Source organism: Lygodium microphyllum, chromosome 24, assembly GCF_053477565.2.
Source record: "Lygodium microphyllum isolate KBCC chromosome 24, Lygodium_microphyllum_v1.1.10, whole genome shotgun sequence".
NCBI classification, from domain to species: domain Eukaryota; kingdom Viridiplantae; phylum Streptophyta; class Polypodiopsida; order Schizaeales; family Lygodiaceae; genus Lygodium; species Lygodium microphyllum.
The window spans coordinates 15,757,501-15,773,407 of record NC_141158.1 but is presented as its reverse complement, the minus strand read 5'-3'; the positions used below and the strand labels follow the sequence as shown (position 1 = coordinate 15,773,407).

The following is a 15,907-nucleotide window of genomic DNA, read 5'->3' as shown; positions in this document are numbered from 1 at the left end:
ATGCAGTCCACATGGCATGTTACTTGTGTCGAGAACAAATTCCTCGCACATTCCACGTGGCCATTTTCATGTGTATGCAAAACACAGTCAGGTACGAGGCACAGCTTGCCTCGATTTGACTTTGTCGGCGAGAATGTCCAGGACTCCCTCATCCAAGAAATCCGCCAACACCGCAAAAGAGTTCTGAGGACCAGATTTGGAAGTAGACGGCATATCTGCTTGCTTGGGGTTGGAACGTGGATAACGACGGTCCCACAGGGTAATGACGTTGCCTCTGGTATCAAAAGCCAGCTTTGCAAGTGGACCCTTTAGACGATCCGAATACATTTTCTTGGCGGGCTGAGGACGGGGGGCTGAGAAAACCATAGCACGAGCAGAGCGCTCGGGAGACAACATTTCCTTCCTGCGCATATATGTACGCATGGAATCTTGGGAGGTAGTAGGCACAGTACGCTCCATGCCAGCAACAATCCTGTTGCCTTTTTTTGCACGGACTTCAACCCAATCAGTGGCACGGGAATCCAGACCCGAAACCTGTTGTTTACCTTTGGCCAGAACTTGGGGCGGGTGGATAGTATCCAGCGACGGAGCATCACACACCATATCTTCCATGGGCGGAGCAACATGGCCCGCATCTGAAATGTGTTGCTGCTCTGGGCATTCGGCCATAAAGTGCCCCAACTGTCCACAGGAAAAGCAATGGCCTGTAAAATTGCCCCATTTCAAACGAAAGTGTAACGGATGCATGCCAGAGCAATTGAGGCGTAACCAAGCAGGTCGTTTCCTTGCAGTATCCCATAACATGCACAAGCGGTTGCGATTCACAGCCCTGAGACTGGGAGGGACCAGAACCGTGCCCACAGCGGCCATAGCATCATTCAATAGCGGCCAATAAACAGCCGGACAATTTTCCACTTCTACCCACACAGGGCATTCACGTTGCAGGAGGCGCTGAAAATCGGCCATCGGGCGCCATGGAACCACATGAACCAACCGACGATCAAAAAACAAAGGTAGTTTAGACAGGAGAGCAGCACGGTGCGTCTCCGTTTTCAAGAGGACCTCAAAAAAACCTCGGGACCCAACAAAAATCTCTTCAACACATTCCCCTTGTAGCAGACTCTGCAGCCATTGGCGAATACGGGAAAGCAACGGGATTCGACCAGTGAAGAAGAGTATCACAGCTCGATCATAAAACACCGAAAAGGAACGTAGGACAGTTTTGGGGTCGACGGTAGCTTCCAGAACATCTTCAGGTGCAGAGTCAAAGAAGGCTTCCTGATTATGTTGAACATATTCGCCAAGTAGAGTGTTGGCAAATTCCAGCAGATGCTCCCAGTCCACCTCCTGAGAGTCCACAGAATCCGAAGCAACCTGCGCATAGGAACGATCCTGAATAACACCTATCTCTTCCGAGGTATGCTTGGTACGTTTACCTGCAGGCTGGATGTCAGGACCCGGGGGCATCTCTTCAGGGCACGGAACCATATCCTCCGGTTCCTCAGCATCAGAATCCGGGCCAAGTGCTGCCACCGTTTGGTCTATGAAATCCAGATCCAAACCAGCCATCGGGTATGACGAGCTGATCTCGAAGGAGGACTGACGCACAGTGCAGATCACTGTCGGCTAAGTTGGAAATCGGTATCCCTGTAAGCTGGGTTTGCACACAGCGGAGGACGACCCTCAGGACATCACACGAACAGGTTGCAGGCATTAAAAGTTTGGGGCGACCACCACGGTGGCTGACTGGAGAGGGCAGCGTCTCGCAGGCGTCGACGGGGCCACAGCCACACTAACGCAGAGGAAACGAGCACAGGCAGCGCAGGTGGGCGGTCGTCAGGCAAGCCGGATCCGACAGGCACAAGCAAACAGGGACGGGACAGGCGGACAAGCTCCAGGCGTCAACAGTGCGCACTGTCAGGGTGCGCAGGTCAGGCGAGGGTAGGGACAGGACTAGGCGACGTGGCGACGGGGCAACCTGGCTCGTGGACGACGGGGCGCGCAGGCGTCAGGGCAGTCAAGCGACGGCGCGCAGGGAACGGGCCGCTCAGGCGACAGGGCGCGCAAACGACGGGGCGCGACGGGCAGTCAGACGACGGGGCACTCCGACGACGAGCAGTCAAACGACGGGGCGCGACGGGCAATCAGGCAACGGGCACTCAGGCGTGACGAGGCACGCAGACGACAGGGCGCCATTGACCGACATCGCTACTCTCTCTCTCTCTCTCTCTCTCTCTCTCTCTCTCTCTCTCTCTCTCTTTGTCCTACCCTTCCGTATCACTGCACTCTGACATGGTATCAGAGCGGTGAAGACGGACTGACTAAGCATTGAACCTATCTGAAGAGGATTTCAGCGTGACACAAGGCTGCGTTTCCAGGATTCGAGGGCGAGTGGGAGGGCTGTGCATCGGATCAAGGCTGAAGCGAGCGTGGGCGTGCGGGAAAGGAGTCTAACTGGTGAATTTGCTGCAGGTTATTGCTATTCGAAGGGGAGGAAGGCTGCGTTTTAGGCCTCCACTGCAGATTTTACCTTTTCATCGCCTCTAGCGGGTGAAAAAGGTTTGGGCAGCGGAGGAACCAGCCCTAACACGCTGCATTTACACACTCAGAGGGGGCTGATTTTGCATTTGTGCAGGCATTGCAGGTGAACATGTCTACAAAGGCTGATTTGGAGTTCCAAGTGATCATGGACAGGAAGGTGCCTGTCCTACCGGCTCTTGCATCGGATCAGAAGCTTGATGGTGACAATTACCACATTTGGCGGGTGATGATGTTGGCCATTCTAGAGTCTTATGATCTGGAGGAGCTTGTATTGGAGGAGATCAACTGGCCCTCGGTGCTAGATGAGTCCAAACTCTCTTCCAATGCTTGTGCAGAGGTGACCAAGGCCCAGTCTCATTGGGACAAACTAAATGCCAGGATTCGTTCTTTTCTTTTTCTGTGTTGCACTACAACCATGATCGCTCACATTGAGCACTTGACGGTGGCTCAAGAGATATGGCAGGAGCTCGACTAGATGTACAACCGGATGACCCTGATGAAAAGGGTTTCTTTGGAGGTGCAGATGCGGACCTTGTCCATGAATAAGTCTTCTTCGCTTCAGGAACACATCAACAAGCTTCGGCAGCTTCAGATGCAGGTTCAAAATGCGAGGAAGCCTATTTCCTCCGAAGACATGGCAATCACTTTACTGTCCTAGTTGCCGCCACGATTCAATACCTTTTATTCCGCTCTTATTGCATCAAGGCAGGCGTCGACTCTTCAGTGGGAAGAGTTGATTCCTATGGTCTTGGACCAAGAGGAACAGTTGAAGGGACAGAGTGCTTCCAAATCAAAGGCTTTGGTTGGTCAAGCCTCTCAGAAGAAGGGAAAGGACCAAAATAAGAAGAAGGAGAACAACAAATCCAAGGACAAGGAGAAGGAATCGACTTGCCATATTTGTGGTAAGACTGGTCACTGGAAGAAGAATTGCCCCGACAAAGACAAGAAGGACACGAAGGATTCTGGAGTGGTGGTTGCACCCTCATCAGCTACTTTTCTACACTTAGTGGTCATTGAGGACTCTACACCGAAGACTTCTGATGTTGCGATGTCAGCCCCCTAGGCTCGTGAGTGGATAGTGGACAGTGGTGCCTCCCGGCACATGACTCCTCCTCCCGTTGGTGTTGCCCATTTGCGACCTTCGCATAGACAGCTTCTCATTGGAGATGGCTCTTCTATGTCTATTGCTGCGCGGGGTGAGATGCAGCTTATTCCCGATGGACGTGGTGGTACCCACACTTCCAAGGTGTTGCATGTGCCAGGCTTGGGATATCACTTACTTTCGATTCATAAGAATTGTGCTCTTGGCCTCTTGGTGGAGTTTAACAGTGATATTGTTGGAGTCCTTGATCGTGGATCAAGACAAGTTCTCTCTGCAGGGTATGAGGAGGATAGAATCTACAAATTGAAGTCTTCTACACCTCTTATCTCTCTTCTTCTTACCTCTCAGACAGTCCGAGATATGGCATGCTCGATTTGGCCACTTGAACTATGAGTACCTTCGGAAGGCGTCACAAGGATCGTTTGTCCGAGGTTTGCCCGATATAGTGGTGAGCCATTAGCCATGTGTCTCCTGTATTCGTGGGAAATTGCATTGGGATGCGATTCCCAACAAAGCTTCTAGGCGGTCTACTACACCTATGAAGCTTATATCTACGGATCTTTAAGGCCCGATGAGGACGGAGTCCTTAAAGGGGAGCTTGTACTTCATGTTGATCGTAGATGACTATAGCAGGATGACATGGGCCTATTTCTTGACTTTGAAGTCAGAGGCTTTTTCTCACTTCAAGGATTGGCTTCTCTTTGAGGAGAACCGATCTGGCCGGTGACTGAAGACCTTGCGTTCAAACAAGGGAGGTGAATTTATGTCTAATGAGTTTGCTCAGTTTTGTGCAGATAGAGGCATTCACCAGGAGTTTGCTAACACCAACACTCCTCAAGAAAATGGCATTTTGGAGTGGAAGAACAGAAGCGTGATCGAGATGGCATGCACCACGATGGAGCACCGACAGACACCTCAGTTTCTGTGGGCCGAGGCCTTAGCTACCGCAATTCACATCCTCAATCGATCTCCCACTTCGGCCGTTGACAAGATAACACCTTTTGAGACTTACTTTGGGACGAAGCCTAATGTCTCTTATTTCAGGATCTTTGGGTGTGATGCCTATGTGCACATCCCGAAGACACAACGTGACAAGTTTGAGGCAGCTTCCCGATAGGTTTTTGTTGGCTACAGCTCCCAGTCCCAAGGTTATTGTCTGTTTGATCCTGTCAAGCGAGATGTCTGCACGAGCCGAGATGTGCGATTCGTGGAAGTTCCGGCCACTCCGGGGGGTAAGGAGCACCCCGTCCTTGGAGATCCAGGGGAGAGTTGGGCTCCTGAGACAGTTCCTTTGGAGCCAAAGCCTCTTGATGGAGATTCTTCTTCTGATTCAAAGTCTTCCCTTCCACAGCCACCCCTGAGGAGCTTCTGCCGATGGATGTACCCGAGTCTTCAGTAGATAAAGAGCGACAGGGAGAGGTTCGCTCTCCTCCTCGTTGGGCCCGTGACACACTCCGAGATTCATGGATCGAGGGTGTCCTTGAGGAGTGGGAACCGCAAGATGAACCGTAGAGGTCACGCAGGAATCAAGCACATTCTATGGAGCTTGTTTGCTCTAACTATTGTTTGATAACCCATGTTATACAGGATTGTGAGCCCACTTCAGTGAAGGAGGCTTTGCAGTCTGATCATTGGCGAAAGGCTATGGAAGCCGAGTGGGAAGCTATTGAGAGGAATGGCACTTAGACTCTTGTGCCTCGTCCCTCTCACAAGAAGGTGATTGGTGTCAAGTGGGTCTTCAAGACCAAGTACCTTAGCGATGGTTCTTTGGACAAGCACAAGGCTCACCTTGTTGCTAAAGGTTTTGCTCAACGCCCAGGCATTAACTTCCATGATACTTTTGCCCCCACTGCTCGTATGGCAACTATTCAAGCTGTTCTTGCCTTGGCTAGCCATAGGCGATGGCCTGTCTATCAGTTGGATGTGAAGTCCGCCTTTATCAATGGTGATTTGCAAAAGGAGATCTATGTTGAGCAACCTCCTAGCTTTGGGTCCTCAGATGGGAAAGTCTACACGTTGAAGAAGGCCTTGTATGGCCTTAAGCAGGCTCCGCGTGCATGGAACGAGAAGATTAACTCGTTTCTTCAATCGAAGTTGGGATATCGACGCTCCAAGGCCGATCCGCAGCTCTATTTACACACTTCCAAGGTTGGTCGTGTGTTGTTTGTGTTGTATGTTGATGATTTGATTCTGACAAGGGATCATGCATAGAAGGTCCGAGAGACCAAGACAGCTTTACATCAAACGTTCGAGATAACGCATTTGGGGCTTCTTCATTTCTTCTTGGGTCATGAGATTTATCAGCCTCAGAGGGGGATTTTCATCTCTCAGCAGAGGTACATTCAAGAGCTCTTGGTGACTTTTAAGATGGAGATTTGTCGGACCATTTCTACTCCTCTGGATCCGAACTGAAAGGCCATATCACACTCAGATTCTCCCTTGACGGATGCTTCCCGCTACCGTTAGTTGATTGGATCCTTGATTTGGCTTCTCAACACTCGTGTTGATCTTTGTTTTGTTGTGGGTCTTTTGGCAGGGTTCATGAGTGAAACCAAACAGGTGCATTGGCAGGCTGCCTTGAGGATTCTTCGGTATTTGAGGGGAACCTCTGACTTAGGGATTTCTTATCCAGCAGGTATAGATGCTTCAGATCTTGTTCTTGCAGGTTGGAGTGACTCAGATTGGGCTGGCGATGTGGACCACCAGCGGTCTACTATAGGCTACTATTTTACCTTGGGTACAGGTTCTTTTGGAGTAGCAAGAAGCAGCCCACGGTAGCCCTTTCTTCTATTGAGACGAAGTATCGGGCTATGTCTTCCACCACATGTGAGGTTGTGTGGGTTCGGAGATTGTTGGAAGAGCTTGGCTACCCCCAAACTTGTCCTACTCTTCTACGATGCGACAATGAGAGTTGCATTGCCTTGATACAGAATCTTGTATTCCATGCCCGGACAAAGCACATTGAGATCCAGTATCACTTCATTCGGGAGAAGCTTCTGGATGGGACCATTGATGTGGAGTATTACAAGGAGGAGGATAATCTTGCAAATTTGTTCACGAAGGCGCTTCCCTAGGCTTTACTTCATCAGCATTCCAAATCCCTTAGTCTGATGCCTCGTCCAGGATCTGAGAGGGGGTGTTAGAGGTAGAGTCATCCCCTGGACAAGCTGGTTTAGGGTTTCTCTCTGGACAATAGTACAGCCACGTGGCACTGGTTCAGCCGGACAACAGGTTTGTCCAATCAAACAGCAGTTTACTACACAGTTGGACAGTTTTTTGCTTATTTTATTCAGCCGACCTGCTGCTGCTGGTGATTGTTCTTATCTTGGCTATAAATAGCCAGCCCCTAGTACACATTCATTCATTCAGATTCTGGACTTGAAATCTGTTGGCTGAGACAGACTATGCTCGAGCTGACGAAGATCGAGGTCATCAAGTTGGAGACAGACACAGATATTTCCTCTGCCCCTATGTATATTTCCGCACTCTTATACAGCATACTACACTGCAGATTTTCTGCATTTACACTCTCCTCTCTCTCTCTCTCTCTCTCTCTCTCTCTCTCTCTCTCTCTCTCTCTCTCTCTCTCTCTCTCTCTCTCTCTGTGTTCGCTCTCTCAGTCTTTGTCCTACGCTTCCGCGTCGCTACACTCTGACATATCAACGTTCCAAAGCCGACCCCCAGTTGTATGTACACACCTCAGGTGGAGGTCGTGTGTTGTTTGTCCTTTATGTGGACGACTTGATTGTGACAGGTCACCATACTCACATGGTTGAGCAGACGAAGGCAACACTTTATGAGAAGTTTGAGATGACGGATATGGGACTTCTTCACTTCTTTCTAGGTCATGAGATCTATCAAACTCCGAGGGGGATCTTTATTTTCCAGCAGCAGTATGTACAGGAACTCTTGGCTACGTGTGAGATGAAGGGATGCAAATCTCTTACAACTCCTATGGACCTGAATTGGAAGGCTACAGCTCATTCCAATTCTCCCTTGGCAGATGTTACCCGTTATAGGCAGTTGGTTGGTTCCTTGATCTGGCTTCTTAATACATGTGTTGACTTACGTTATGCTATCATTGTGCTGGCTGAGTTCATGAGTGAACCCAAGATGGTGCATTGGCAACTTGCTTAGAGGATTTTGTGGTTCCTATAGGGGACTCCTAATCTTGGGATCTATTATCCTACTGGCACAAGTGCCCAGGACTTGGTCCTTACAAGTTGGAGTGATTCTGATTGAGCTAGTGATGTGGTTCATCGGAGGTCCACCACAGGTTATTGTTCTACCTTGGGTGCTGGTGCTGTTTCTTGGAGCAACAAGAAGCAACCTACGGTTGCCCTCTCTTCGACTGAGGCAAAGTATCGGGCGGCATCTTCTACTACATGTGAGACAATGTGGCTTCGTAGGCTCTTGGAGGATCTTGGTTGCCCGTCGACAAGTCCTACCGTTCTACAATGCAACCATGAGAGTTGCATTGCCTTGGCCAAGAATCCTATGTTTCATGCTCAAACGAAGCATATTGAGATCCAGTACCATTTCATTTGGAAGAAGATTCTGCATGAGACCATTTCCCTGGTCTATTGCAAGACAGAGGACAATCTTGCAAACTTGTTTACCAAGGCGCTTCCCCAAGTTTTACTTCGACAATACTCCAGATCCCTTAGCCTTCTGTCGTGTCCAAGATCTGAGAGGGGATGTTAGAGCTGAATATTCCCTGGATAGGTAGGAGAAGCAAGAGAAGCTGGTGTAGCAGGCAACAGTCGGACAGCTGTTGTCCGGTCAGCTACAGCCGACCTACATTATTTATGGCATTTTTTTCCAGCCTATTTATAAGCTCTAATTTCAGCAATCTCAGATAGTTGTTTTCATAGATTTCAAGCTGCAAACCATGGAGACTGCCCTCGAGACTGACGGAGACTGAGATCTTTGAGGTGGAGACATACGTAAATATTCTCTCTACACCCATATATATTTCTGCATCCTTATACAGCATTCTTCTCTGCAGATTTTTGTGTTTCGCTCTCTCTCTCTCTTCTCTCTCTGTTCACTCTCTGTCTTGGTCATTCACTTCCGCATTGCTTCACTCTGACAACACTGACATCTCAAGGTCCTTGGCCCATCATTGTGAAATAACTAACTTGCATATCACATATGCATCTCACATTTGCACATTCAATTAATAACTTAATCATGTGCTAAGCAAAACATCGAACTTCATGTCCTCATGACAAACTCACTGTTGAATTGTACCATCTTGTCTTGGTTTATGGATTCCATTTCCCGAGCATTCTTCTTATGAGTTCTTTTGCAATGCTCATCTTTTCTTTGCAATCTCTCTCTTTTGTCTTGGGTTGTGCAATCTATTGCAGCAAATTCTCACACTTCCATTGTTATACCCACTTCTAACAAGAGCACTCCCTTATCCATAGGCAATTTTGACCTTCTATTTGGACAAAGTCTTTTACCCGTGTGAACACCCACTTTGGGTGTGATATTCTAATACCTTAGGGATTGTACTTTCATTCCATCATTCCCACATAGAGGATTTGACCTTCCAACAAGCTTCTCTCTCTTGCTATTCACTATTCACTGTACATGTGTATGTGTGCACGCACGCATGCGTGTGCATGCATGCATACATGCTGCAATTGAGCATTGACCCAACATCAGGATTGTTGATTGGAGGTGCACCATTGGATTTATTTATTTTTATAGAATTGCGAACTATTATTGATGAGGTGTCTCTTGATTAGACTATTATTTTTATGGCTAGCCTTAGAACTCAGTTCCTCATTGGACTTACAAAGGTTCATAAAACTTAGCTTAAGTAAACATGCAAAATTAGCAAAAGCTTGTTCCATTTTTGTAATGGGCTATTTTGGGGAAAAAGCTATTCCAATGCAACTACATGCGTGCATTGAGGAGAGCCCTCTCAATGCATGGGGGGATAATATACACAAACTTCATGCACTCTCTTGCTTTAACATTTTTTATTAGAGCTTTGGTGTGATTGGTGAAGAAATCGTTGTCAATTATGCCTTCATCACATGTATAAGAGGCCCCATCATCATGAACATCAAGGATCCTCGTCATGTCTATTGATCCAAGGTATTGCATAGTGGTTCATGGAAAAGAAATCCTCTTTACTTCATCATCATGAACATCAAGGATCCTCCTCATGTCTATTGATCCAAGGTATTGCATGGTGGTTCATGGAAAAGAAATCCTCTTTACTTCTTTACAACTACATGACATGAACAGTCTTCTATAAGGGAAAATCCACCATCTCCCCTCTAAAACCATTGTTGCTCCTCAAGTACCACCATCCATAGTCATATTTGGTGATCTTACTCCACATAGACTCAAGATCTGCTGCCACTTCCAATTTGAAGGCATATTCTTGTTGTACCCAAAAACACGTTCCCATCCTTCTCTCGCCACCACCATCAGCAAATGGTTATTCTTTCTTTCCACTTGTTTAAGGGTGTGGGTGATTTATTTTAAGCCCAAGGCCTACCCTACTACACTATATGGCTAGGGCCGTCAAGGGGTCTTGTAGCCACTCGCATTAAAAGTTCATTCACATCGTAGTTCACTCACACCCAAAGTTCACTCACATTAAAAGTTCAATCATATTGAAGTTCACTCATATTCATAGTTCTAAGGCTATAGTAGTAAAGGAGTCCTATAAAAAGGACTCCGTGGTTCATTTGTGTTGCATCTTGTGTGATTATGACACTTGGACTCTAGGTGCATGGGTCATCATGTCCACGCGCCAAGACAGTGTGGGTTGGATGAAATGCGAGCACTTTGTGACGTGAGCCTGGCCCATTATACTACTGGCCCCAAGCTCAAGGGTGAGCCTGTTTGGCTCTATGGTAGGAGATAATTAATCTCATTCCCCTACGTTTCATTTCTACACGAGTATGGCTTGTGTTGTGCCTCATCTCCAGGTTTGATTTATGCAGGCACTTCAAAGGCCATCTTCATTTCCAAGGGCTGAACAGGTGAGTTGCATGTCATCGTATCACAATGAAGAAGAGCTATGGCCCACCATTTATATGCTATGTATGCCACACTAACTACCAATCTAGGCATATCTAAAGGGCAAAACTAAGTAAACTAAGTATGGGGTGGATGAAATGAAAAACTCTCAATACGAATTTGAATCAAAGACGTTGAAGAACTTGAACCTGATAGCAGCATGGCTGGTAATCAGCAAGTACCAGGCTGAAGGTGCACCTACTATAATGCAGCCTCGGAACATAGAGACCTCTTTAAAATGCAACTAGGAGCTTATTGAGAGAGACTTTAATCAAGCTATAAAATCAGTGTTATTAGTGAGCAGAGAAAATGGGCTAAAAGATCACTGTTCCTAGTAACAAAACAAACAAGTTCTGGTGTTCCCAAAGTAGAGCTGTTCTAAGGCATCTCCTCTGTTCAACTGGATAAGTAAAACCTTATAGCTTATTGGGTTATTGGGTTATTTCTATGTAAGTTCCATGTGTCCCTATTCTAGAACAAGAATCCCTAGCAACACAAAACTCCCAGAGATAAAAAGAGTTTACTGGACCAATAAAGTGAGATATGTCAATTCAATATGAATTCATCATGCGTCACCATTTGTGTTTTGGCTATGCTTACAAATGAACTCATCAATAGCAAAGTTAAGACACTAAATTCGAGTTTTTCATTGTTTTAAAAAATTGTACTAAATGTTTATGCTTCTGAACCAGTACATTTAATGTCAATAAAGAGCAAAGGAATATGCTTGTTTATGACAATTGATTCCTGTGTAAACAACTTGATATTCGAGAGGAAGAACATTTTGTACGTATTCTATCTTTAAATGCATTACCAAATTTCGAATCACTTCATAGAACGCATTGCAAATGAAAAATCATACCATACTAACACATTTCCAGTCACAGGCTTCTTTTTAAAGCTTACAACATGATCTTCAGTTTCCAAGTTTAAATGTTCCCACTTATTTATGAAAATAATCATGAAGCCTTATCCACCTTGAATTGAGTTTGCTTTCACAAGCTGTACACAATCCTCCAAAAGCTCTGGAGTTATACTGTCAATTGTCTGGCCTTTGTGCAGCCTCAGATAAACATGAGCTGAAGATAACTTGTCAACATGAAACCTGCAGCACCACAAATATTGCATCAGATTTGACACATTCCAAACAAAAACTGCACATCTTACTATTAAGACCTTATAACCGCATCTTGCCATTAAGACCTTATAACACACACACAAAAGAAAGAACACAAGAACAATAGATTTATGTCTCTAAAAAGCTAAAAGGCCTATGGAACAAAGTAATGAGTATTGCTGTTTCAACTCGAGAATAACAATGAAAATGAAAAACCGTGAAAAGTAATGAGTATTGCTGTTTCCTCACTGCCGCCCAGTGTCTTCTGGAGCTGTTGCCATCATTAGCTGGATGTCACGCAAACTGCCACACTGTCAGAGGTTACTGCCCACATGCCTTTCATCTTCAGTGCAGATTTCTCCTACATTTGCTACCCAGATTGACTGCCCTGCTCTCATAGATCATCTGGATGTTGTTGCCATCATCAACACCACCCGCATTTTAGCCCAACAAGCTGCCCTGTTGTTTGACAGTCATCTGGAGATGATTTGAGTTGCTGGCCACTATTTCCTCTCAGCCAGATCTGTGTTTTGCTGGTCTACTTGCTGATTATCATCTTCTTCACTCTGAGAGCCCTTGAGGAGTCCATTTCACTCCCTCTATAGCTGTCCTTCCTTCTATAGACTACTTCCATATCCTGCTGCCCAGAGACTATGTTTCTCTCCCTTCACAGTGTAGATTCCCTTTAGGTGCTACCGCCTAGCTAGCTAGGACAGTGTAGTCATCTTAAAGCTCAGCTCCACTAAATCAGCATGAATTATTCCGCATGATTCAATGTTCATTATTCTTCACTCATCATCTTCTTTCGTGTTTCTGATTTTGTTTGTCTCAGTTTTTGTTGTGCACTTTGTATCTCCCTCCACAAAACCCACTATCTCTAGAAATGGTATTAGTGTATACCATCATGTCTTTCAGCCCCCAATTGGGGGGGGGGAGGACGGGGGGGGTGGAAGAAGAGAGAGATGAACACCATGAATGATGAAGGAACAAAGTGACTAGACTTTAAGGGTTGCATACAAAGGGAAGCATATACATGGGTGCAATGGCCACATTGCTGTCTGCCTAGCCTAAAATTGTGTTGCCCAACCTAGAAGTGGCCATCCAAACCAAAAAAACAGGGCACATGGGCTGCAGAGAAGAGGATTGGGCTGAGAATGCCATGCGCAGATTTAAAAAGCATAGGACAAATCTGAGAAACCCCCAATGTCTCCATCTAATGTTCCTAGGGAAAATACCATTGGCATACACACAAGACTAACAAACAAAGATAGTACCAAAGCTTTGAACATCCTTGGCAAACTCTTGTAGAGACTCACAACCAAGAGGCTTCATATCATGTAACCATCATCTTCTCTTGATGATGTGGTGTTCCCGTTCCTGTTTCGCTCCCTTTGAAAACTCACATTTCCAAAGTTTCCCTCACCTATGATAGGAACACTCCACCTGTAGTCAAGTGTGGAATTTTCTTGCTGGATTTACTATTAAGCTGCATTAAGTGTCTACTAAAATATGGTTTACTACCTTTGGACTTCCGAAGGCCAGTTTCATAGTTTTGTTGCCGGGACATCATCATCTTTCTGAAGGAGGTGAGCTTGTGATCATCTTAAGGAGCAAATACATGTATTTTGGATTGCAGTAATTCATTTACAGCAAGGTTCTAACTTGCTGAAAACAGTGTACAGCAAGGGGCAAATAGTAAAAGATGTCACACAGCATGGTAATAGGAGTGAGGAACAGGAATCCCCTCCTCAAAGCACTCAATACATGGTTTTAAGTCACCGAATGCTGAAAATGCTTCAAGACGGCAAGCAACAAGTATGATTGGTGAGCATTCAGCTTAATCGCATGCAATCCACAAGTACAAGGTGTTGAGAAACCACTTCTTCAATTCACATACTTCATTTAAGGTTTCGTACTAATATCCCCAAAAAGGGCTGGCGTTCACATTTTGGCCACTTTTTCAATGGGCGACCACACAGTGGTGCACCACCCTAGACAACTTATGCCTATAAATAGGCAGTCCATTCACTCCTACCGCATCTCTCTCTTCAGTCATTCTTCACCACCCCACCACTCTTCAATCATTCTTCACCCCTCTTCCTCTGTCATCAGACACCCTTCCCTTCTCTCACCAGCCCCTTCCACTGCCCTCACATCCCTTCAAGAGGGTGTTGCAATTCATGGTTCATGGTTGCTTTCATCCTTCTTTTTCTACTTCAGGCACACTATTCCAACATCAAGCCTTGCGTTTGGAGCATTTTCCACTTAGCATCACCATCATTAGCTTGGCATCAAAACCCTTTCCATCAAGCTCCACCTTCACCTGCGTTTTTCAATGTGGAGATGACCTCCTTGCTTGGCGTCACCATCCCTAGCTTGGCATCAGCATCCTAGCCTCTAGCGGCAATCCACATCACCGAGCATCGGTGATTTCATCACTCGTTTGTCACAGGGGCTACTAGGACCTACGTTTTTGTAGACTGGCTTCTCCTCCATCACTTGGCATCACCCGTCTGTACCAGAGGCTGCTAGGACCTACATTTTTGCGGCCCGGCTCATCTTCCATCATTCGGCGTCATCGTTATCCACTTAGCGTTAGTGTCTAGGCTGCTCTCCCTACATTTGACAACTCCAACATTTTGGGATTTGCGTTTTACTACCCAAGTCACTCCCCGGCATCTGAGTATTGCGGTTTGCTCCCTCGATATAGCTGGTGAACATCTTCCACATCTCTAACAACATCAGAGAATTGCGGTTCACTCCCTCAACAACTGTCCTTCACCTTCCAATGATTACTTCGATAGCCCACTGCCCGAAGGACTGCATTTTGCTCCCTTCACTGTGCAAATTTCCCACAGGTGATGCCACCTAATTCAAACAGGACAATGCAATTATCTTTTGAGCTTCGGCTTTGTTGTAACAGTTTTTTTCCTCATAGCATGATTCAATGCACCATCACCGTGTTCTTCTTGCGTTTCTGAGTCTCTCTTCTCTCTCAACATTTGTCATACACACTCTATGTTACTCGCCGCAAGCCCTACTATCTCTTTGCACTGTCGCTTATTTTGACATGGTATCAAAGCATACCTGTTATTTTTTACATAAGGTGCTCAAGAAGCAAATGCAGTGTTCACACAATTTGGCAAGCATTGTTATGAACTTGCAGCAATTGATTCAACAACTGCAATTTGCTGAATTTATGTGGTTAGTTCCCAATATTAAAGGGAAAAAGATTGCTCCGCATTCTAACAGCCAAGTGAGGCTCAAAGGCAATGTTTTTGGCCAAAAGCATTACATACACGGGCACTTGTAATGCCAAGCATGCAGGGAGCCCCATTTCAACAACATGTTGATCCCTTAGGGAATAATGTGCAGCATGTACCTTATGGACGGCAAACAATTCCTCAATATGGAAGCAATAGATAGCATCACCCACAGTTGCAGAAACCGTGAAGGCTGACAGAAGCATCATCAATAGCAATAGCTGCAGTTCTGCAGGCAACAATTGTGGCAACAAGGACTGGCATGAAAAGACTGGTTGGTGGTGTGTGATAATGATGGCATTGAATATCAAGAATGAGGGGACAAAGAATGCCTCTCCCCTTTAGTTTGGACAAAGATTTGTCCTCATCGGACTGAAAATTTTAAAGAAAAGTTAAGTTCGCCATTTTAGGGGCTGTTTCTAAGGAGACAATGTGATTGTTAATTTGTCATTATCACTTGTGCCCTAATCAAGCCTTGCTGGTCAGCACTACTCCTTGAAGACACTGATAATAGCCCATACCATGCTAACTCGAGAAAACAAAGACACAAAACTATCCCCCATTCGATAACATCTGCAAGTCCAAGTTGCAAGCTGTAAATTCTTTGCTTTCAAGGTGCACTAATAGAACAATTCAAAACATCCATGTCCACATGCATGAGTGTGCATCATTGGCTTCCGATGGCCAGTAAGTGTGCATTTGCATATATAGGCATCTGTGTATTTTGGAAAGGTTGCCACAATACGCAGGTGCCAACAACCCTTTGTGCCCTTTCTTGCAGTGTAAATGTCGCAGGGTTCAGAAATAATTGAAGCACGTGCCATTACCACAACGCAC

The 15,907-nt window shown here is 46.0% G+C and overlaps 1 protein-coding gene across 1 annotated transcript in view; it reads right to left on the bottom strand.

Moving 5' to 3' along the window:
* LOC148014870 (uncharacterized) overlaps positions 1-15,907 on the bottom strand; it is a 92,549-nt gene that overhangs the window by 76,144 nt on the left and 498 nt on the right. Inside the window, exon 2 of the mRNA XM_087665142.1 lies at positions 11,668-11,795. Coding sequence (XP_087521268.1) covers positions 11,668-11,795 — 128 coding nt within the window. The remainder of the gene's footprint in view (positions 1-11,667; positions 11,796-15,907) is intronic.